The sequence below is a fragment of the Artibeus jamaicensis genome, unplaced genomic scaffold (assembly GCF_021234435.1).
Source record: "Artibeus jamaicensis isolate MK-2021 breed Jamaican fruit bat unplaced genomic scaffold, CSHL_Jam_final scaffold_537, whole genome shotgun sequence".
NCBI classification, from domain to species: domain Eukaryota; kingdom Metazoa; phylum Chordata; class Mammalia; order Chiroptera; family Phyllostomidae; genus Artibeus; species Artibeus jamaicensis.
This window is the reverse complement of record NW_026522047.1, coordinates 36,049,897-36,074,166: the sequence shown is the minus strand read 5'-3', so window position 1 is coordinate 36,074,166 and position 24,270 is coordinate 36,049,897. Positions and strand designations below refer to the sequence as shown.

The following is a 24,270-nucleotide window of genomic DNA, read 5'->3' as shown; positions in this document are numbered from 1 at the left end:
TAGCTAATTCACTTCTGTTTTTAAAAACTTTAAAAACAGCTACTATGAAGTTTTAAACTGTATTGTGATTCTAGGTAATTATGCGAAGTGGTCAGCCACTGACTGGTACAAATGGTAGACGGTGCAAAGAAGATGAGAAACTGATAAATGCCACCCTCAGGGCGGGAAAGCGAGGCTACATCATCGATACCCGATCTCTAAACGTAGCTCAGCAAGCTAGAGCCAAAGGAGGCGGTTTTGAACAAGAAGCTCATTATCCCCAGTGGAGGCGGATTCATAAGTCAATTGAGAGGTAAAAGATTCTGGAAACAGTGATGGACTTTATTTGAAGCTAATTAGAGTGGGTAAAGTCTTAGCTATTTAGAAATTACAAATCGACGCCTTAACTTAGAGTCCAAAATTGACTGGCTATCCTGTCATTTGGTTTTGTAATCAGAAAACTTACCTTGGATGCCCACAGGTGAATTTTAGTCAAATGGCACAGTTTCTCTAAGTCAGCCCTGAAATTTTATCACAAGACCTGCTTCTCTACTTGTAGATCTAACAGATATGCTACACATATCTAAACAGATATGCTGCACATAACTATTTGCCTAAGTCAAAAGACTGTAGACTTTAACATCCCTCATACCCACCTATTCTCATACCTTGTTTCCTCCACCTAGATCATCTCCTGTGTATGCTTGCAGTACTGGTTTGTAAGTGCTTCTGGGTAGGTGGGTGGGAGTCAGAGCTAATAAAACAATGGGATCTGGTGCTGGCTGCTGTGGCTTAGTGGATTGGGCACCAGCCTGCAAACCCAAAGGTCTCCAGTTTGATTGCTAGTCAGGGCACAGGCCTGGGTTACAGGCCAGTCCCCAGTAGGGGGCATGTGAGAGGCAACCCATCGATGTATCTGTCACACACTGATGTTTCTCTCCCTCTCATTCTCCCTCCCTTCCCTTCTCTCTAAAAGTAAATAAATAAAATCTTTAAAAAAAAAACAAACAGAAAAAGAGTGGGATCTGAGTGGCCTGTGGGCACCCTACTGACAGTACAAGGTGGATCCATGGGAGGAGGGCGGCAGATGTCAGCGATGCTCTCTCTAACTTGCCGCAAAATGCAGTGCCCCGCAAGCAAATAATTCAGCTCTTTGACCAGGGTTTAATCTGTTCAGATGAGGAACAGGTTACTAGGCATTACTGGCATTTTTGACATCTTTGCAATCACGTTTAAATATTAATCTTTCAATATTTAATCCTCAAGTTTTTGTACAGCAAAGCAAATATTTTTACAGTATTTCAGTTACTTTCCTCCTGGATTTATTGGAGGCTGAGTTTTTGGTTAGGCTTCTTCCTTCATTGTTTTTTTGTTTGTTTGTTTTTCTTTTCCTTGTGTTTGAAAGGTATCACATTCTTCAGGAGAGCTTAATCAAACTTGTGGAAGCTTGTAATGACCAAACACATAATATGGACCGATGGCTCAGTAAATTGGAGTCTTCAAACTGGCTGACTCACATCAAAGAGATTCTGACAACGGCCTGTCTAGCGGCTCAGTGTATTGACAGGTAGAGTACCTTTCAGTGTTGTGGAATGGGACATGCACTGCTAACTAGACTCCGCTTTTATCCCGATACGTGTTTATATATTAATGTATATCTCAGAGATATTGCAGGTTAGGTTCCAGAGCACTGCAATAAAGCGAGTACCTCAGTAAAGCACTTCACATGAATTTTTTGATTTCCCAATGCATTTAAAAGTTATGTTTACCTATACTGTAGTCTGTTAAGTGTGTAATAGCATTCTTCCTTTAAAACCATGTATATACCTTAATTTTAAAATACTTTGTTTAAAAAAAAACACGCTAACCATCATCAGAGCCTTCAGCAAGCTGTAATCTTTGCTGTTAGAGGGTCTTACCTTCAGTTTGTCAAAAATGCAATGTCTGCCAAGTGCAATGAAGTGAAGCTCAATAAAACAATTATGCCTGTATGTTAAAGTTTGTGCCTGTTCTACATCTTAAGTTCAGATCATTGTATAAATTACTATGTAAGCTAGTCAACGGCATTCATTTATCGATGATACACGTGCAGAGTTTGGCATTTAGCTGGTAATTAGTTTGCTGAGTGAATTGTGAACCACGTACATATACGTCTATGATGACACAAGTTAATTAAGTACCAAAACCCTACTTTTTTATACAGTCTTTAAATTAACTAATCTACCAGTTTTCCTTTTCTCAAACTATGAGAAAGAAAAGTCTTCTTGTATCTTCTCAGAGGGCCAAACCTGCCTTCCTACTTTTGAAGTATCCGTGAATGGAAGTGTGTAACTTTGTGGCCCAGTAAAATGATCCTTTCTGATCTCCCAGATATCTTATTATGGATATTTGATATGTGCCAATATAACAGGCTCTCCGGTTAAGAAAACCTGATGGTAGTGATGTAAAGTACACGAAGTGATTTTAGTTTAGCCAGTCAGTTGAAGGTTGCTAATTCCTGAGCCTTGAGGCGGAAGACTCAACGAGAGGCGGAGGATCGGTGTGGGTCCTTGCAGAAGTTCGGCTTACCCTTTGTAAGAAGGGAGTCCCAGTGAAACGATAGGTAGGTTTACGTTGTGCCACCGCGTAGTTGGATGATACTTTTCTTCGAGAATTTGATTTGTTTTGTTGACACTTCCAAACTAGGGAACTACATATGTAATTTTCTAATGGGTAGTGAGAAACTGTTCATGGATTGCTTAAAATCATGGGGTGGGTCAGTGGCAGAACCAAGATGTTGGGATTGCCAGGCTGTCACTGTTCTTTATTTTAGATGAAGCTCGTTCATCTAATAAAATATGGGAGTTAAAGACCAAGAAGATGTGGCAAAGAAATGAATAATACAGAATGATGAGATAATAATAATAAGGGTTTTGTTTGTTTTGAACCTAAGTTTAAGAGATTTCCCCTTACACGATAAGTACAGAGGCTCCTGTTTCTTGCTAAACATGAATTGCGATAGACATTTATCGCCGTGTTGTCTGAGTCTTCGGCCGCAGGTCTAGGCCGGCCTGCGTGCAGAACGTGTTTGTTATCCCCACCTTCCTGTAGTTGGAGCCGGCCACCGCAAACAGACAGGAGCTTCCACACTCGTTGGAGAGTTGAAAGTTTGGGTTATTTTCCAACATTGGGTTTTCCTTTTCTGATATATATATATATTAGCTTGTTACTTATACTTCCATAAAAATCTGCCCTTATAATTAGTTGCTAAAAATGTAAAAGTTGACCGTAAATTAATTGAATTAAATTTAGAATATAACTAATATAGGATATTTAGAATATAATATTCTAACTAAGATACCTATAACTAATATAACACAGATAACTAAGATATATATTCAATATATATCAGAAGCCTTAAACTCTGCTCATACCCTTTCCAGCCTACTCATTAGATTGCATTCTAAGAATGAGGTTATTAACATAACCATAAGTTAACATCAAGGATTTATTTTTAAATTAAGAACTCAAACAACTCTGCAACAGACAAAAAGCTAAGTACATCATCTACAGTGTCACAAAAATTAGCAATAACCTTAATGTTCAACCATAGGACTAAGTAAATTGTAGTTAATCACTTAAGAGAATAACAGAATATTTAGTAACCATAAATACTTCTAAAGATGGCATAGAAAAATGGGAAAGTGTACATAATAAAAGTGGGAATAATAAGAAATTACCTTTTGTTAATAGCTATGTAAAGTATATGTGTACGCAGGAAGACAATTAACAGTAATAACCAAACATGAAACTTTTGTGAGAAAGTGGTGAGCTTATTTTCTTTTGTTTTTCCAATGTTTTTATCATTGTCATTTCAACACAAGAGGTGGCAGGAGGGGGCGGGGGCAGGGGAGGATGTAGTTCATTGAGTTTTTGGTTCTTCCTCCCATTCTCTGTAGAATAATGGGGTCCTAGACACCTCCCAAGTGTCATGGTATTATTGCCACAGACTTTCTAGATTGAGGGGATTTTTTAATGTTTTTTAAAATTTTTTCTTCCTGTTTCATGTTTCTCAAAGTATGGTTCCCAGATCTCAAAGTATGGACTTGTTTCCCAGATCCATTTCGGTTTATGAAGGCGTCCTTACAGTCAGCTAGCTGATGGTGAAAGGTAGAATTAAGGTCAGAGGGATACAGAAAAATAATTTTAAATGTTTTTTTCTAGGTTTGATGAGAAAGCCTTTAAAAAAAAATCCAAGAGGGTAGTGTATTACTATTGTCATTAAATAAACCACAGAAAGTCTGGATCCCTGTTTGGCTTTAGCAAAGCTGCAACAAGAGACTTGACTTCTTGGTTTCTTCTTGTTTGTTTCCCCCTCTCTCTTTTTTATTCTTATTTATTCTACTACAGTTCTCCCAATTTTTCCCCCTTTACCCCGCTCTGCCCAGCCCACCCCCCACTCCCGCAGTCAATCCCCACACTGTTGTCCATGTCCACAGGTCATTCATACATGTTCTTTGGCTACTCCCTTCCCCTTCTTTCCACCATTCCCCCCTCCCCTCCTCTGGTATCTGTCAGTCTATTCCATGTTTCTGTGTCTCTGGTTCTGTTATGCTTGTTATTTTATTTTGTTCATTAGTTTCCTCTAATAAGTGAGATCATATATTATTTGTCTTTCACTGTCTCAATTATTTCACTTAACATAATACTCTCCAGTTCCATCCGTGCTGTCCCAAAGGGGAGGAATTCCTTCTTCCTTTATGCTACATTGTAGTCCATTGTATAAATGTACCACAGTTTTTTAATCCATTCATATACTGATGGGCACTTAGGCTGTTTCCAGCACTTGGCTATTGTAAATAACGCTGCTATGAACATTGGGGTGCATAAGTTCTTTTGAATTGGTGTCTCAGGATTCTAAGGGTATATTCTCAGCAATGGAATCACTGGGTCAAAAGGCAGTTCCATTTGTAGATTTTTGGGGAAATTCCATACTTTATAGTGGCTGTACCATAGTGCATTCCCACCAACAGTGCACTAGGGTTCCCATTTCTCCACATCCTCACCAGCACTTGTTGTTTATTGATTTATTAATGATGGCCATTCTGACAAGTGTGAGGTGATATCTCATTGTGGTTTTATTTTGCATCTCTCTGATGGCTAGTGATGTTGAGCATCTTTTCATATGTCTATGGGCCCTCTGTATGTCCATTTGTATGTCTATTCAGGTCCTTTGCCCATTAAAAAAAAAAGATTTTATTTGTTTATTTTTAGAGAGATGGGAAAGGAAGAAGAAAGAGAGGGAGAGAAACATCAACGTGTGAGAGATACATTGACCAGTTGCCTCTCACACATCCCCAACCAGGGACCTGGCCCGCAACCCAGGCGTGTGCCCTGACTGGGAATTGAACCAGTAACCCTTTGATTCACAGACTGGTGCTCAATCCACTGAGCACACCAGCCAGGGCACTTTGCCCATTTTTAAATTGGATTGTTTGTCTTCCTGGTATTGAGTCATATTAGTTCTTTATCTATTTTGAAGAAAGCCTTTTAATCAACTATTAGAGCAGAAAAGGTAAGTGCTTACTGTGTGTATTAAAGACTGCTTTTTGTTTTTGTAAAGGGAGAAAAAATTTAGCTAAAAGGTTCTTTGAAATTTGTTATAATATAAAGGGATTCTTGCCATGGGCAGTTTGGGACTCAGTATAATTTAATATTTTTTCCCAAAGGATGCTCTTTTCAATATGCCATATTTAGACTCTAAACTCTATAGGACAGAGCAGAATACATAAGACTTTGTACCAATGAATGTTTAGTATTAGCGAACTCAGTAGACCATGTTGAGAGTATCCCATCTGTACTGTGAATTTACCCTGCCAGGGAAGGAGCATCCATACTGATTCATGGAACAGAAGGAACTGATTCCACACTCCAGGTTACCTCCCTGGCCCAGATCATCTTGGAACCAAGGAGCAGGACCATCCGTGGCTTTGAGGCCCTGATAGAAAGGGAGTGGCTGCAGGTGAGAAATTTGTGTGCAGATCATTTGTGCCACTAATCATTGATTTGTGGAAGTGGATATAATATATGAAATTTTGATTAATTAAAATGCTTAAATTATATGTTTCATTTTCTGTGGGACAATGAGTTTATCTTCTTCTCAATAAATGGATGTAATATTTACTGCCTATCAGTTTCTGTATGTGTCTTTGCTTATATTGCTCATTTGGCACTTCATTCCCTTAAACTCTTATTAGTTGTACTTTGTTACCCACCGGGGAAATACAGAGAATGTAAAACATAGTCTTGTCTTCCAGAGCTTAGTCTTGTTAGAGATAAGAGGCATAAACAAGGGAGAAGGAGTAGGGATCTGTAATTACAAAGCGTGTGCTTTTTGACTTTCTGCCTTTGGCTGTAGTCTAGCTCCATCCTGTCTTCTTCCCCAGCCGAGTGTAATTCTTCTCATCCTTTAAAATACAGTTAAATATCTCTGCTTTCCTGAAGCCTTGGGACCCTTAACCTCCTTCACAAATAGAATTGGTCCACTTTCTTTGTGCCTTGTTTCCTGAACTAGACCAAAATAAAGTGAGTTCTTTGAAGTTAGGGGACCTTGCCCAATTCACCTGTTTACTCTTAGGACACAGCACCGTGTCCACTTAAGGCTGAATTACAACCAAGAGAAAGAGCTCATAACATAGATTAAAATCCCCCCGTGTCAGAGATTAATTTGTGAATTCATATACTGTGTAATTTATAAACAGTTGTTACAAATAAATGTTTAGATATATCTTGGAAATGAAAGTATCTTTGAAGAAAATAATTTCTGGCCCTTCTAGTTACATTTGGATTTATTGTGTGTTGATGCTGCGTGTACCATGTCTACCCTGCCTGACCGCTGACCTTCATCTCGTTAAATCAGACCATCCTAAATAACCGTGGAAGTCTGTTCAGCCACTTTCCTTACAACATAGAACAAACAAATGAGTATGATGTACTTATATGTTATCATTTTAATGGCATCAAAATTTCATTAGCCACTGGAAAATGGTTGTGGCATTATCTTTATTATGCAGAAGGACCCAAAAGTAAAGCAGGTCTGTGAAATAACCTAAAACGGCGTGATTTTGGATAAGGTCAGTACTCAGGTTCTGGGTAGGCCGGAGTCGAATGATTCCTACATTTCCTTTGGTCAGTAGATGGCAGGCTCTCCCAGTTCTTTGGGGGAGAAGAGGGAAGCTAAGGAACGCTTTATCTCCAATAAAAGGGTATTTATAAAGATCAGCAGTTACTCCTTTCCCACATGCAAGTAAAGACAATATCGGGTGTCCTTACAAAGTTTGTCTGGTAGAACCCCCATGTCTATCTCCCTTTAGGGGTGAGGCTCATGTAGCTTACAGTGCTTCGGATAGGCAGAAGGTGAGGGCCATCCTTCATTTTGTACCTGAAGAGCTTATATTCTTTGACTTTGCTCCAAATTACGCAAACCTAGAAAAATGTTTATCGTCACTGAAGTTCATTATTCTTCCATTTGCCATTCTAAGGACACTTGCGGTTCTTTTGGCTGTGGCCTCACTGCACAGCCTTGTTAAGTATTTGGAAATTACTTTAAACCAAGAATCATTAATCTAAACAGCAGCCACCAAAATTACACTATGTTCCATTTGATAAAAGTTTCACTGCACTTACGTGAAATAATGGTAATAAAATGTGGGATCTCACTAGGAAATGACCACCTCATTTTCATCTTTTCTTGTAGGCTGGTCACCCGTTTCAACAGCGCTGCGCACAGTCAGCCTATTGTAATAGTAAGCAGAAGTGGGAGTCGCCTGTATTTCTTCTCTTCTTGGATTGTGTGTGGCAGATATTTCGTCAGTTCCCTTGTTCTTTTGAATTTAATGAGAATTTCCTCATCATGCTCTTTGAGCACGCTTATGCCTCACAATTTGGAACATTTCTGGGCAACAATGAAAGTGAAAGGTGGGTACGCTGCTCCCATAGTGGCCATTTCTTTGTAAGTTTTCTGGCCACTTTGTAAGGATTTGGTTCCACATTAATGTTGCGTAGAAGATGGCAGAGATCACATTTAGTATAAATCACATGAAGTGTGTTCTTATTTTGAGCCTATGACATGCTAGGTGAGAGCCTATCCTAAGACTTAGTTTTGTTAGATTAAAATGAGTCTATATACCAATTAAAATTTTTGAGTAAACTGGGCAACCATTTTAAATTACAGTTTCCTTACGTAGGATCATCGTGTCTTTCATCTGCAAGAAGCCTTAACATGTAACCTAATTGCACCCTCCATTCAGTTTTATAGAATTGGGAAGGCAGCATGTAGATAAGTTAAATGACTTGTCCAGGGCCACGGCCAGCTGCTTGCCAAAAGTAGGGCGATAGCCCAGGTCTTCCCAATCCTGCTGTAGCCTTTGTCTGTTAAGCAATGTGTCTAACTTAAACTTGGCATCTAAATAATATATTTGACTGTGGATTCTTTTTGGTGTTGGACCTGTTAATATGCCCGAGACCTACATTCAACAAAGGGATTACAAATAGATTTTATTTCACATTCTGATTGCCATTTGGTAGAGACTACCAATAGTGCTGATTGGGAAGAATTCTGAAGCTGTGTGGGGGGGGCTCAGCCTGAAAAAGTTCCAGGATTGTCTAGCCACGGGCTTGGGGGCAGGGGGCCAGACGGAGCAGAGGTGCAAGGGTTTCCAGTCCTCGCCATATCTATTTAATTATTTTAAATTAAAATACAACCTCAGATATGATAAGGCCTTTATATATGGGTTGATGTTTAACACGCAACCTGACATGACCAGATTCTGTTTTTTTCCTTCTTGTTGTAAAACAGTCTTCTTTTTGTTGTTATTGACAATTATAATGCTGAATTTTCTGACATGTTTTGTTTTACAACATTTTATTCTGCTAATAAAAGCCTCGTATTCTGCCTTCTGACATACAGAGAGAAGTGTCCTATTGGGAGGAACATTTGATAGTGATTGTCATAAATTAACTTCTCTAAAGGCAATTTTTTCTCCTTGATCAGATGTAAGTTGAAGCTACAGCAGAAAACGATGTCTCTGTGGTCTTGGGTCAATCGGCCCAGTGAACTGAGTAAATTCACCAACCCTCTCTTTGAAGCCAACAATCTTGTCATCTGGCCTTCGGTCGCTCCACAGAGTCTTCAGCTCTGGGAAGGTGAGCCATCCATCCCTTGCAAATGCTTTACCCTTCGCCAAGGTGCTCTTTTGGCTGCCTCTGAGTACATGCAGTTGTTGGTATTTGAAGATGGCAAGGTGCGCCTCACTCTCAGACTTGTGTGTAATTATTTCTTTCTCAATATTTTTTGAGGAACCCTCACACTGTATTCTGTAATGGTTGTACCTTTTTACAGTCCCACCAACAGTGCACAAGAGTTCCGATTTCTTCACATCCTTGCCAAGGATGTGTTATTATTTCTTGTTGGGTTCCCCCACCCCTCTGGTAGTGGCCATCCTAACAGGAGTGAGGGAAAGTACGTTACTTTTTGTAAGAAAGTTGGTAGATAGTAGGATGGGAATAGGTCGTAAGCTCCCAGAAGATGGGTCCTGTTCCTTTATTAGGCAGTCATTAGGACAGGCTCTTTTGCTAATGGCTCCTGAAGGGTTCATGAGGTGGCTGTTCTAGGGTCTACAGGTGTACTCAGATGCCATCCACCAACGCAGTAATGCAGACACCCCGTTGTTCATGGGGAACAATAGTCCATGCTTAGTTTTTAAATCTATTTGAAGAAGGTGTTTTACTTACATTAATTTTTCAGATTCCCAAAGCTCATTTCCTTAAATACCAAAGCCTATTTTTTTTAAATAGCCAAAATTTATCTAAAAAGTATTAGCCATTCATTAAAGAAAGACTACCAAATACCATTTAATTTCTTTTTAATCATTTTGAAGACAGTAAGTACCTCTTCATTCATCTTTATAGCAAATGGCATAAGGCTTACATGGGGATGGTAGCTGTTTGGTAACTTGGACCGCATTACCATCCATGTCAGTTACCATGCCTTGTCCCGATGTGGGATGCCCCCAGGACAAGTCACGGGTGGAGAGCCGTATGCCCTTTACGTGGAAGAGGATCTCAGATTGCTCTGCTTTCTCGGCCTGAGATCAAGGCTGTTCTGTCGCTTTTCAAGACGTCAGCTCTCACATCTTGTTCCTCTGGCATATTTGTCAGTAGGTGCTTCCTTCCTCTCAGCCTGTGCTTCTAATCTTGTCTGTCGAAGTGACGCCTCATCAGAGTTGTGGGGAGGTGGCCTAGGACAGTCTCAGGGAGCTCTGAGTCTGAGCGTTAGTGCTTTGGGGACTTTTGGCTTCCCTTTGCTTCCTCTCCGGATGGTTGTAGACAGTCACAGGTGCAGGATAAGCCATCTGTTAAATGAGAGGTTTCAGCTATACTTCTTGTTTAAGACTTGTGGGATCATTTACCTAAAAGCCACTGTCATGCTTAATAACTGAAGTGAGAGACCAGCTTACTGGGAGAAAAGCCAGATTTGGGAGTTGGATGACCCACAGGGTGATTTAACTAGTTTTTACCAAACATCATTAAGTGATGGGAGGAAATATTGTTTTTACGTGAGTGAATTCCTACCACTGTATTAAGAACAGAGTTTCTATATGTGTTCAATGTTCCCTCAACTTAGACCTGGAAGAAATTACATATTAGGTAAGGTCTTCTCATGGTTGGTAAATGGAATATAATGAGACTACTTTTTAGTCTTTCTGCTGCCTATATTTATATCATAATTAACCATTAAGTAATTCCCGTATCGAAGAACAGGATTTTAAAAACAGGCTCATATAATAGAAAAATCAACACAGGTCAGCTGATCTTTAAACTCTGTTTCTATTTCCCCTTTCTGATTGAGAGTAACATTTGGACATACATAGAAAGACTCTTGAGGGCCCATGGCAGTTTGGTTCATGGAACATATTTTAATGAATCATAAAGCTTTTGTGAACTGGCCAGATACTGACATGATGCAGGGCTGCAAAGTTTTTGTGCCTCCTCAACTGAATATCTTTAAGCCACTGTGTTGGGATGATAGAGTTAACATAGGTCTATGTAGAGGAGAATATGTCTCCTTTTAGTCCATAATAAAATAATAATTTTTATTGGGTAAAGAAGCAATTGCCTGCATAATTTAAAGACTGCCTCTTAAGTCACAGGGAGAGAGAGCTCTGAAGTTAAGGCTTTTTTAGATAACAAAGTTGTATGGTTCTCTTTTTACTGGAACTCACGTTTTCAATAAAAGTGATTTCACATCTGTAAGAGGTCTTGTTACAGGTCTGAATAAAGTTCTGTAATTGTGGAAAAAGGATTTCTGTTGTGAAACTGGAAAGTTTATGCCATTATAAATTGTCAGCTTGTTTCCCTAAATATATTAGAGAACATTATTTTGGTCCATTTCATAAATTTTTAGGGGGTGAAGAATTAATGAGCAAGTATGTACATAAAAATCATGACTTCTTATAGTTAATTTGTACTCTTTCAATACCTCAAGATTCCTATATATTTTAGAGTATAATGAAACACAGATGTGAACTCTGCCCTGGCTGGTGTGGCTCAGTGGATTGAGTGCCAGCCTGCAAACTGAAATGTTGCTGGTTCAATTCCCAGTCAGGGCACAAGCCCTGGTTATGGGCCAACTCCCCAGTTGGGAGTGTGGGAGAGGCAACCGATCCATGTTTCTCTAGTACATCGTTGATGTTTCTCCCCCTCTCTTTCTCCTTCCCTTTCCCTCTCTCTAAAAAGAAATAAATAAAATGTGATAAATTAATAAAAATAAATAAATTTTAAAAACCTTTTGTAGTTCATAAGCATGATGATTGGGTGTTCACACTTTTTTGTGACATGTGCCCCCCACAGACCTTGTTATGACATTGGTACATTACCCATCTGACATGAACCCTGAAAAATAAAATAAATAAAATCTTTAAAAAAACAAACCATGAATTGTGAAAAAAAGAAAAAATAATATGTGAAATTGTATGTTATCCACAACTTTCATGGTAATCCATTGTATGTATCTTTCTTTTGTTTTCCTTTCCTGGATTCAACAGGTATTTTCCTACGTTGGAACAGATCCTCCAAGTATTTGGATGAAGCGTATGAAGAAATGGTTAACATCATCGAATATAATAAGAAATTACAAGCAAAAGTAAATATCCTTAGGAGGCAGTTGGCAGAACTGGAGACTGAGGATGGGGTGCAGGGGAGTCCCTGAAAGACGCCCCCACACGCTGTGCAGGGAACTTCCCGTACCCGTGGCCCACCTCTCTCTCCTTGTGCCCTTCAGCTCAGTTTTACACAGTAGCCTTGAACTTAAGGCTTCAGATGTGAGAACACTCTAATTTAACGGATTTCTCAATACTTTATGAACGAAACTTACTATAATTACTCATGTTTCGTGTGGCCTCTTAGGCCTTTTTAAGAGCAGGAAGGAGGTGCTAGTCATTTTATTTACTCTGCGTGCACCACGTGACTGTGTAAGGTCATTTGTGTTATACACCGTTTCATCATAGGTTTTTCTCTGTGTCCACTTCCCAGACACTGCTTCAGACCAGTCAGGGTATGATTAATCTCTTTAAGGAATGTGTAGTTTCAAAAAAGTCCAGATGCTTAAACACTTTGAATATAGAAATATTTTTCAAAACTAAAATGGTGGATAAACCAAGAATTTTATGTTTAACGCGCCATTCCCGATACTTTTGTCATTCTCTGTAAAATAGTTCTGGGCTAACAAAGCTGAATTCTGTCTCATTCTGGTTTGTCAAGAAAGAAATTCTGAATATTTATTCAAGGTAGATCATTTTTACAAGGGCACCTGGTGTAGTCCTCTGATATGTACATTAACAAGTAAATTGAACAGTAGGCACTAAAAGTTTGTGCAATAAAGAAATAAAGTAGGAATTTGTTACTGATATGGTGTTGTTACTATTGAATTGGTTTTTCAGGTTTTGTTAGATGCTGGATATAATGTTAAGCCATCATTTATAATAGATGTCGATTTGTTCTAATTAAGCTACCAACATGGTTTCCTTAAACTAGAGATGCACTGCCCTTGTCTGAAGTTCTCACTGCACTGGTATATTGCGTATGTGTATCTTTTATTGTGTTTTGGTTTATTTTTAGGTATTCTAAGAGTTTACTAATACTAAGGTTACAGCTTTCATGGTGATTTACGCCTTGTGAAAATTTATCTTGACCATCACATGTGAGGCAGATATAATTCAGGTGGAGCTGAACGTTTATGAACCTGATGCAGCTACGTGTTAAACTTCAGATCTGAAGTGTTTCCAGTGGTACAGAAACAGTGATGACTGTGCTTATGCTGTGCTAGTTGATGCCTGCAACTCTAAAGGCTTGCAGTTCAGTGTTCTCCATGGACGTTTGTTTTGTAGAGTTGCTCATTTTAACAAGTACTATCAATTCTAGTTATCCTTTAAAAGGATAGTTGAAAAGTAATCATTAATACCATTTCTACCCCATCTGTATATAACCATTTCAGTGTCAAATACCAAAACTGAACTCTGCTTTAGAACTATGTATTGACCTAAAAATGTAGTTTTTAAAAATTGACTGTCAAAATCTCTGGCCACATTCAGAAGCCTTAGAAAGGGACAGATTCTTTCTATCTCCAGTTGCCTGTCTTATCTTTTTTCTCTTTCCTCAGACGTCCAGCAAAAGGCAGAACGACAATTTGTAGTCGGGACTTTCTTTTGGTAACTTTTCTGCCGTCTCCTGTGGCTCTAGTTGTAAATCTCAGGGCACTACAGCCCTCCCCCAAAGGCTAAGGCAAGGAGCAGAGGAGATGTACTCTCTTTATATATATATCTGTGTTATATGAAATGTCTATATTTTTTAAAAGGGGAAACACCCTTGCTCTTTTAAGGCCCTGAAAAATCTCCTGCTGCTTTGTTCAGGCAGCTGACCTTTTTGTTTTCTTCTAATTTTGTCTCAAGACTAGATATGAAGAAGGCACCCTTTTCCTTCTCCGTTAATGGGCCCATATGGAAAACCATCTAGACATCTAGAGAGTTTTTTTTTTTTTTTTAGTAATTCTGTAAGAGTGACCCCAACTAGTGATATTTATTGGCCATAGGGCTTCTGTGGGTTTAGACATAGGAAGGAGTTTTGATTAGGTTTGGTCTTGGAGAAGTTGTACACCGTTGGTTTACACCCGTCTTCCTGACGCGCATTTGACGTGTAAGCCGGAGTACAACAGCATGGTGCTTCTGTTTCTTTTTGTTTCTTTTACTGAGACAGGAATCTTAAGTTGTTTGGACAAGTTTCATTTTAGTATTAATTTATAATCAGAGATCGTCTAAACCTCAGTTCCGATTTTAGCTGTAAAAACAAACTTCGGTATCAATGCACTTTCAAAAGGGTCATCTAATAATGTAAATAATTAAAGTTTCCCCAAACTTGAGAACTCTGTCAAAAACAAGTGCATTGTCAATATAACTTGAAGAGTGTGTTTAGTAATACTACTAAGTTACTCGTCTGTTGGATGAGAATGCATACAATGGATAAACTCGTAAGATGATATTTGTTAAACATTAATTTTGGACAGTTATCTTTGATGAATGTGGCTTTAAAATCTTTAGTGAAGAGAATAATGGTAGAATTAATGAGCAAGCAAATTGCCTCACAGGAGTCACTAATAATCAAGGAAGACATACTCGAGTTCTTACATATTAGGCACCTTCTGTGTCTGTTTATAGTGAAGGCAGCTGGTTCACATTTTTAGGACCCACAAAGTGCTCCCCACAAAGAATACCTTAACGATACAAAGGATTGCTGTGTCCCTCTATCTGCAGTGCAGAGGTCTTCAGATTTAAATTAATGATTTTTTTGATCAGAAGAAAATGGCTGACAGTATAAAAATGCTGCCACCTTCAGTGCTAAGACTTCAGTAATTAATCGGTCAAATTTTTTCATTTTGATTTTATTTAATGGGAAGAAAACAAGCATGAATGGTAAAACCTAACAGGTTTAAACAACCTATAGATGTGTTTATTTCTAAGAAAAATTCAGACTTTGAAGCAAGATTTTAAGGTGATTTTGAGGGAAACTTTGGAAGACAGCAGACAGTCATTTCAGACCCCGTACGGGGAATTCAGCAGCTTTTCTTTGAACTCTCAAACCTGAGTTAGAGTGGCGATGGTTCATTGCTTTTCATTTTAAAGGATGAGATTCAGTGAGCTTTTAATCTTTGAATCAGTTAGTACAATATTTATGTTAAATTAACAAATCAGTATAACAAAAGATTTTGTTAGTGGTTGTCTCTTGAAGTGAAAAATAGGGACACTTTGCTGTATTTTTTTAAAATCTGCTTAAAGATGTAACTCCTGTAGTTAATCTGGCTTCAGAATTAGCTGTTTTAATTGCCAGTCTTAACTGGGTTATCAGGTTCATTTCCTGTAAGACCTTAACCTGAGGTGAAAGTTTTGGTATTTATTCATATCCAGATATAATGAGTGAAAAACGTACGAGGGGATTATGAGCACTCTTTATCAGAAAGTTACTTCTTGGACCAACAACGAGCCATTTTTGGAAGAGCCGATCCTCTGCTCTGGCAGCTTTGATGTACTGGAGAATAAAGCCATGTGGCACGTCCGACACAGGTGCATGTTGCACCTCGAGACAGTGGTTACTTCTCCTCTCTAGCGTGGCAGCGCCCCCCTCCCAGTGCTGGCTACCAGTTATTACCAGATAGTGTTGTTATGTTTCATCATCGTGATAAAAAAAGTTAAAAGACTGATTTCACGTTATTATTTATTCTCAGGTGATATGAAATGCTGATTTTCCTACATTACCAGTTTTCTGATTTTTGTTTTACTGAGTAAAACTGCTTTTACCTTCACTCAGTCTTTATAATCTAGTGTCCACAGCATCTTCTTCCTTTAAACCAATAGCCCAGAAGAGACCCTCTGAAACTCTGACCAGATTTTAGAAAATCTGGACTTGTTATCTAAATTCCCTCTGAGAAACCCAAAGTCCTGATTTTGAACAATACTGCAGAAACTCTGGTTTGTGCTTAACTTAGAGAAAGATGGTGGGGCGGTGAGTTTGGCTGTAGACACTACTCTGTCCTGAAAAATAACTCCTAATGAGAGCTTGCTGCCTTTTAGATCCACGGGCTGACCATCTGTGAGTAACAGAGAACTATGAGATTTGTAATAAAAACAAGCTGTGCAACACTGCCTGTGTCTGTCTGTCCGCCCAGTGCATCTGTTTCCCTTTTAAAATGCACATGTCTTGGAGAAGTGGCTTATTCCACACAAATACACCTTGAGTTGTGTTGTTTAGAATACTTAGAGCTCTATCACCGTCAACACTAAAAATGTTGTACTTGCACAACTTAGTTATAAAAAGAATATGTATTTCTTCAATAGCGGGTATTTGAATTGTACTCTTGATATATTTGAATGTGACTCTTGGAATTAAGTGCACTATTATTCATGTTTTACACAATAAAATTGCACTATATGGCAAATGTATCTATAATGTATGCTTTGCTAAAACCTCAGAGTGCTGTAATTTACAGGTTTATGTATTGTGAACCTGTCTATGTATACTCTTTGGGATGAATTCTGAACTTTCATAAGTCTGTGTAACATTTTATTATTATTTATAATGTCCCCTAAGTGATAAGTTCACTCATGTCCTAAAATTGGAATCATTCATCTTGAGTTGGATGCTTTGTCTGGCTTGGTTTCCTGAATTACAGATAGTCTTGTCAAACACGATGCTGTTATCTCCGTGTGTAAGATTTGTGTATGGCGTGCTCCCTCTGCCTCAGAGGGACGTTGCACAGATGCTAGTGTTTCAGTTTCTATAGACAATGGAAATAAAATTTGAATATATTCAAATACTGGTAAATTAAACCTGTAGGCTGACTTTAATTTTTCTTGAGTAAGTCATAGAGTAGTACAATGGTCTCCCATACACTGTTCACCTTGACTGAATAACTCTTAACATTTTTTTCACCTTTGAGTTATGCTTTTGAGTGTGTGTGTGTGTGTGTGTGTGTGTGTGTGTTATTTTGTTGAAATGTTTGAGGGTAAGCTGCAGACTCCATGCACTTTCCACCTAAGTGCTTGCAGGTATTAGGAGCATGTATTTACAGACTGTGTACATGGTGTGTATGGATGTGTGTATGGATATGAATACATTAATGAGGGAAAAGGGAAAGCTACCCAGAAGAGTTTGCCAACAATGAAGTGCAGAATGATGAAATTAGAAAGTCACTATTTGGCAGTCACCACGGTAACAACTGACCCAGGCCACTGTGGATATTAAAACCAGTGGGATGATGTTTGTCAGGAAAAGCATATAAAGCACAGTTTTGAAGTATTTTTCCAAAAAAATTAGTTACTGATTACCAAGGGGAAAATAGCAACTACAGGGAGGGAATCTGGTAGCCATCACCATGTCCAAGTACAATCGGCGCCACCAGTGATGGGACATGGCAACATCACATGCCTTCTGATGTGATGCACCGAGAACACAGCATCACTTCTGTGACGCTTTTGCAAAAACTAACCGAGAAAAGCATAATCCGAATCTAATGAAGTATCAGGCAAACTTAAATTGAGAGGCATTCTATAAAATAACTGCTCTGTATACTTTAGAGAAGTTATGAAGCTTATGGAAGAAAAAGACTGAACATTTTTAGAAGTCTGAAATTATTTCAAACATTTTTTAAGAGCACAAAGTGAACAAAAAAACAGAGCAGGTCATAGAAAGCTATAAAATTAAAATGAGAAAACATTTCAGCTGTTACAAATTTCCCCCCCCAAAACGAAAAATTAAATGAGCACACTGTTACACATTCCAAAAGGATTATTTACCTTTCAACAAAACTTCCACACATACAAAAAAAATCTCATATGAGAAATAACAAAACAGAAATAGGCCTAAAACAAACCAAATTAGGAAGGTAGAAAACAAAAGTTCAATGAACTTAGGAAAGAAATGAGGAGTAAAGACAAAGTAAAGTCAAAGATGAAATTATAAAATACTCAAGAAAAACTAGATTCAACTGAAAACTTATTGAAGAAAATCCTGGAAGGCCAAGAGTGAAAATAGTTAAGTACAAAGGTCAGAGAGAAAGTGGTCGACAGAGGACATACAAATAGCCAATGTGTGAATAATTGGGAGACCCTGAAGAAGAAAAACAAAATTTTGAACAGAACTAGTAGTTAAATGTATAATCCAAGAAAGTTTCCAGAAATAAAAGGTCCAGGTGGAATTGGATACAGATAAGTCAATATGAAGAGGAAGAATATCCCCCGGGCCTCTAGGCCAGAAGAGTCGGTTAAATGAGGTTGCTATTAGAATTCTCAACAACAATATACAAAGTAAAACAATACAAGAACTTGGGGAATGTTTCCTGAGAAATCTATGAAAACATGTGTTTCATCCAATTAGGAGATAACTGAAAAACTACATCTTAGGGCTCTATATTGTAACTTCAGATCCAAGACAGGTGAGAGTAGAGGCAAGGGTGGGAGAATGTTATGTAGAAATTATGTATTTTGACAAAGTAGAAACTGTAATTTTTTAATAAAAGGGAAAAAGTGAGTTTACTGACTTATTTAAGTAGTAGGTAAAAGTCAAAGATATTTAAACAAAATAAATTGTAAAATGTCAAGTTAGAATGAAGGTGCCTGTGGCGACCTTCTGGGTATATTGCCCAAAAGAATCAAATGCAAGATCTTGAAGAGATATTAGCACACCCATATTCAATGTAGTGATACACACAGTAGCCAACCAACCCAGTATCTACTGATGGCTGAGTGCACGAACACAATGTGGTATACAATGGAATGTTACACAGTCTTTAAAAAAAAGTTCCTGTCACACGCTACAACATGGATGAACCTGGAAGAAATTATGCTAATTGAATAAAGCAGTCACAAAAGACAAATACTGTAGGATTTCACTTATACAAGGTATCTAAAGCAGTCAAATTTGTAAAAACAAGTAAAATGGTGGTTTTCAGATTCCTGGGGAGAGAAAATTTCAGGAAAAAAGAAACCATTTAAAAAGCATATAGAACGACATCAGCAAATTGACAGAGTAGGCAGATCCCACCTGTCATTCCCACATGGAATCATCAAAACACAAACTTCAGAACCAAGTTTATCAGAATTCTGGAATATAGTCAAAGGTTTACAGCAACCAAGCAAATGCTAAATAAAAGAAAACTGGAATTTTTACCTGCTATTGTCATGCCAGGGGTGTCAAACTCATTTTCACCAGGGGCCACATCAGCCTCACGGTTGCCTTCAAAGGGCTGAATGTAATTTTAGGACTGTATACATTTAACTACTCCTTAACAGTCAAGCGAGAGTTCAGCACTGCCTCCGGTAGAAACAAGGTGCCAGGCAGGGTAAAACAAGGTGAAGGGCTGGATTTGGCCCTCAGGCCTGTGTTTGCCACCTGTGTCCTGTGCCCTCCCTCCCCAGCTCAGTGGCAGTCTCAAAACCATGTCAGCCTGAGTTATTTTTGTGGGGCCCTGGTGTCTGGCTCTGAAGGGAGCAGGAAAGACAGTAAAAGTTTATTACTTTGGTTGGTTGTAACCTGTCTATGGGCTACCTGAAGGACTGATAGAAGGTGTTCATCTTTATTTTTCCGAACTCAGAACTCAGGCTGGAAAGGCTGTGAGTTTTTATTTAAAAAACAAAACAAAAAAAACACTGTGAGGAAAACTAAAAAACTACAAATACCTGGCGCAAAATATAGTCAAGATACCTAAGACCTAGAAAGAAAAGTTGGGGCAGATTCTTTGGGAAAGTAAGACATTTTTTAAAAGCTTATGTGTATGAAGTAATTTAGAAGGTCACAAACATACCTAAGTTAAAATGCATGTTTAGAAAAGTGTTGAGAAGACCCAAATTTTCACTTAGGAGTGATCCCTAGATTCAGTGTAAGTTTGGTGTTGAAGGAAGGCCCCAACACGGAACTGATCTTGGAAGCGATCTTGGCAAAGATTGGAAGAAAAAACTTTTGTTTGCTTGTTTTTAGGTTATTTATTTTTTTTAATTCTCACTCAAGGACACTTTTTCATTGCTTTTAAAGAGACAGGAAGGGAGAGAGAGAAAAACATTGATGTGAGAGAGAAACATCGACTTGGTTGCCTTCTTGTATGCACTCTGATTGAGGATTAAACTCATGACCAGCGCATGTGTCCCAACTGGGAATCAAACCTGTGACCCTTTAGTCTGTGGGATGACACTCCAACCAAAACAGCCAGGGCTGTTTTTAATTATTTGTGTAAACTCCTGGCATTCAAAAAAAAAATCTTTGCCAAAATATTAGGAGAAGATAAGCTGAAAGAACAAACACCTCAGTGATCACACATGACAAGGAATACAATCTGTGAAAAAGAAAAAGTTTTGAAAAGTAAACAAATGGACTCCTGTAGCCTTCAATAAAAAAGAAAAAAAAAAGCCCCTAGCAAACCCTAGGGGAAGGCAAAAAATCTAGTTTCTAGTGTTACCACATTTGTAATATTCAAATGTTCAATTTTTGACAACAACAAAAATTACAAGGCAAGCAAAATGAAACCAACCCAGGAAAGTATGGTTCATTTGAAAGAACAGAATAAATGAAAAGAAACTATCCCTGAGAAATTCCAAACATTGAACTTACTAGAAAAAAACTTTAAAAATTAACTTTCTTAAATAGGCTTAAAGAGTTAAAGGGAAACATGGATAAAGAATTGGAGGAAATTAGTAAAATATATTAACATATGCAAATATCAGAAACTCGAGCTAAAAATTGAAAACTGAAAAATTTACTATAAGAGTTCAACAAATTATTTGGTCAGGCAGAAGAAAGAATCAGCAAACTGAAGATAGGAATATTGAAAGTATCTAGTCTGAGGGTGACAGGTTAAAGGGACATTGAGAATCCTCCCTGTTTATGCCCAAGCCATGACCTTTATTATAAGAATAAAATACAGACATGTTTTCTTCCAGGGAGAACTGGCCCTTCTCCCCAGGAGATTAGTACTTTTAATGTTTAACTGTTCCTTCGTGGACAACTGACCCTTCTCCCAGAGGGACCTGTTGGTTTGCTAAGTTACACAACCCCCTTGGCATGTAGCCACTTTTGCCTAAAACGTATTTAACCATAGTCCCCAAAATGAGACTTTGGAATCTCACTTTGGAAGGATACTTCACTAGGAACTTTCCCAGGCAGCCCCTAAATGCTGGCTCTGGGATTCCCCAACATCTGTGTTCGGGTGTTGGTGAACTCTCATCTGGTGATGTACAATCTTGATTCTTGCTTTCGCTTTGCTCTTGTGCAATAAAGTGCTTAGCTATTCACCTCTGATTTGAGGTTTTTATTGTCTGCAAATCTGAACCTCCAAGTTAAGTGGCCAGGATCTCAGTGGAACCTCCGTAATGGCACAGAGGGCAGAAAGAAAGAGAATTTAAAAATTAGGCCTAAAAGACCTATGGTACACCATCAAGTGAACCAATGTATGAATAACAAGATTCAAAAAAGAGGAAACAAAAAAGGAGCAAAAAATTATTTAAAGAACTAAGGGCTGAAACTTTGAAATTTGAAGAAAGACATGAATTTACAAATCCAAGAAACTTACTGATCATTAAACTTACTTTAATGTATTAAAGTCAAAGCAACCCACACCTGAACACATTATAATCAAACTGCTGGAAGTCCTCAGAGGGAAAGAAGAAAATTGCAAGATGTAACTGGATGGGTACATCAACCTATGCTATCTCTGAAGTTAAAACTGAATTCTTTGAAGAACTAAGACAATTGTCCTCATTTTTTAAATCTCTGTGAAATAAAAATGAAACTCTGGGGGAAGGTGAGAGCCCATGTACCTTTACCACCCTCGATTCCTGAGACTGAAGGGAAAAAGGGGGACTGTTTGTGTATGTGTGTGTGTGTATGTATATGTGTTTGAGTCAAAACTACTGCTCTGGCTCCAAGGCTCATTGCCAAGGACAAATACGAATCTAAATTGTCTTCTTCACAAATATTAATAAGAAAAAGCCCTAGCCATATAAACAAACAACTCATCTAATCACTATAACTAGTGAAATTCTGCCTTATTGTACCTGTCTCAGGGCTGAATTTTAAAATTTTTATTTATTTTTAGAGAGAGGAGAAGGGAGAGAGAAGGAGAGGGAGAGAAACATCTTTGGTTGCCTCTCACATGCCTCTCACAGGGGACCTGGCCTGCAACCCAGGCATGTGCCCTGACATGGGAATCCAACCGTTAGCTTTTTGGGACTATGCCCAAACAATTGAGCTACCCTGGCCAGGGCTATTCTATTCTTGATTTAACTAGCCAGGAAACTTAAACTTTTAAATTTTCTAGTCCTATGTCAATTTCTGGACATAAGTCAGCCCTCCAGATACCCAATTACCCCCTGAAGGACTAACATACCCAGATCACCTGACATCCATCATCCAGCCCACCTGATCTCTGACTGATAACCATCCTGGACCAATCTTGGTGAAGCATGCAGGACTGACTATTCTTGAGTTTGCATTTTTTATTATAAGAACTTTTAATTTTTCTTTCTTCTTTGGAATATTTTGGGGGTTTTGCCTAACTGTGTTTCTAGTTAGCAAAACTTAAGATCCTTAAATAAATCTTTATTATTTATTATTAGCCAAAGGCTCCTCATTTATGCTCATTTGACAGATGTTATTATACTTTGTTTTTCTCCTGCTAATCTGTCTCATGTCAATTTGATTATCAGACCAGCCAGAAGATCCTGGAAGAGAATATTTTTTTTCCTCTCCAACACTGCCAATATTTCTTTTCCTTTTCACTTTATCATGATATACCCTTTTTATACCTTTAAAGTCATTTTAGAGAATTTGGGTAGGAAGAAGTCAAACATTTGTTTTCAATATGCTACATTGACCCCCAAATCCCTCTTTTATTTTTTAAAATTGCCATACATTGTTCAAAACAAAGTCAAAAGAAACTTTTATAAGCATTTATTGTATTCAACAATTATTTTGTTGCTCTTATTCAATATTTATTCATACCTATACTTACTTTCAACGCAGTTATCCAAGTGATGATTTTATGTTTTGCTTTCTGAATTATTCATAAATGTCTTCCTACAGAGGTACACACTATTCAGAATTACCATGTAAATACACTAAAGAAACATTTCTTTTGTAGATCCAGTTCTGACACACACTCCACAGAGGTCCTTTCCCCTAATAAAATGGGGACTTCCCGTTCTGTGACACTGATAAGGGCAAAGACATTCAGTGTGGATTTGGGGCTCTGTTCCATCATTTTGACCAAACAGATGTTTTGACTCTCTTCATAAATGCAAATATTTCAATAACAATCATGAAGATATTAAGTTTCTTCAATGAGAAAGTATATTTTGGTTACAAGTCTGTTTTGGGATTTGCCCCAGGCCAGGGTGACTCTCTGCCAGAAGTGCCAGGTTCATGTAATGACTGCATTACTCACAGTTCTCCAGGGAACAGGACCCCCAGGGTTGGTCTATCAACCCATAGATTTATTATGAGGAATTGACTCACCAGGTATGGACGCTGAGAAGTCCTGAGATCAACAAGCTGGAGCCCCAGGAGAGCCAATGGTGTATGTTGTAGTCTCTAGCCCAAGTCCAAAGGCAGGAGAAACCTGGTGTTCCAACCGGAAGTCTGTTAGAGAGATCAGATTCTCCCTTACTTCTGTTCTGCTCATGCCTCCAACACATGGATGCGGTTCACCCACAGAGGGGAGAGCAAACTGCTTTACGCAGACCACCAATTCAAATGTCAGTCTCATCCAGAAGCACCTTCACAGAGACACCCAGGATTGTGGTTCACTGATTATCTGGGCACCCTGTGGCCCAGTCAAGTTGACACATAAAATTGACCATTACAACGACAGTGAGAAATTTCAGAACACCAAGAGATGGAGACTGGTCTACATCTTATTAACTGCTGTGCTCAGACCAACTTATATGAAAAAATTTTTTCAGCCCTGGCTGGTGTGGCTCAGTGGATTGAGGGCTGGCCTGCGAACCAAAGGTTTGCTGGTTTGGTTCCCTGTCAGGGCATATGCCTGGGTTGCATGCAGGCCGGACCTCCAGTGGGGGGCACATGACAGGCAATCACACATTGGTGTTTCTCTCTCACACTGATGTTTCCCTTCTTCTCCTTCTCCTTCTCCCTCCCTTCTCCTCTCTCTGAAAATAAATAAAATCTTTAAAAATTTTTTCAGACAATTTATTTGTGAAT

General features: G+C 38.5%; 1 protein-coding gene and 1 non-coding gene across 3 annotated transcripts in view; both read left to right on the top strand.

Moving 5' to 3' along the window:
• The window catches only part of MTMR9 (myotubularin related protein 9), a 36,765-nt gene extending 19,889 nt beyond the window's left edge, over window positions 1-16,876 (top strand). For both annotated transcript variants that reach the window (XM_037131717.2, XM_037131718.2), the window contains exons 5-10: window positions 75-292; window positions 1,385-1,546; window positions 5,839-5,980; window positions 7,715-7,935; window positions 9,011-9,162; window positions 12,063-16,876. In XM_037131717.2, the coding sequence (XP_036987612.1) occupies window positions 75-292; window positions 1,385-1,546; window positions 5,839-5,980; window positions 7,715-7,935; window positions 9,011-9,162; window positions 12,063-12,226 (1,059 nt within the window). In that variant the 3' untranslated portion in view covers window positions 12,227-16,876. The remainder of the gene's footprint in view (window positions 1-74; window positions 293-1,384; window positions 1,547-5,838; window positions 5,981-7,714; window positions 7,936-9,010; window positions 9,163-12,062) is intronic.
• On the top strand, window positions 11,801-11,904 carry LOC119039076 (small nucleolar RNA U13). Its single transcript, XR_005080543.2, has one exon. It is a non-coding gene; the product is annotated as a small nucleolar RNA U13 (small nucleolar RNA).
• Window positions 16,877-24,270: the final 7,394 nt, after the last annotated feature.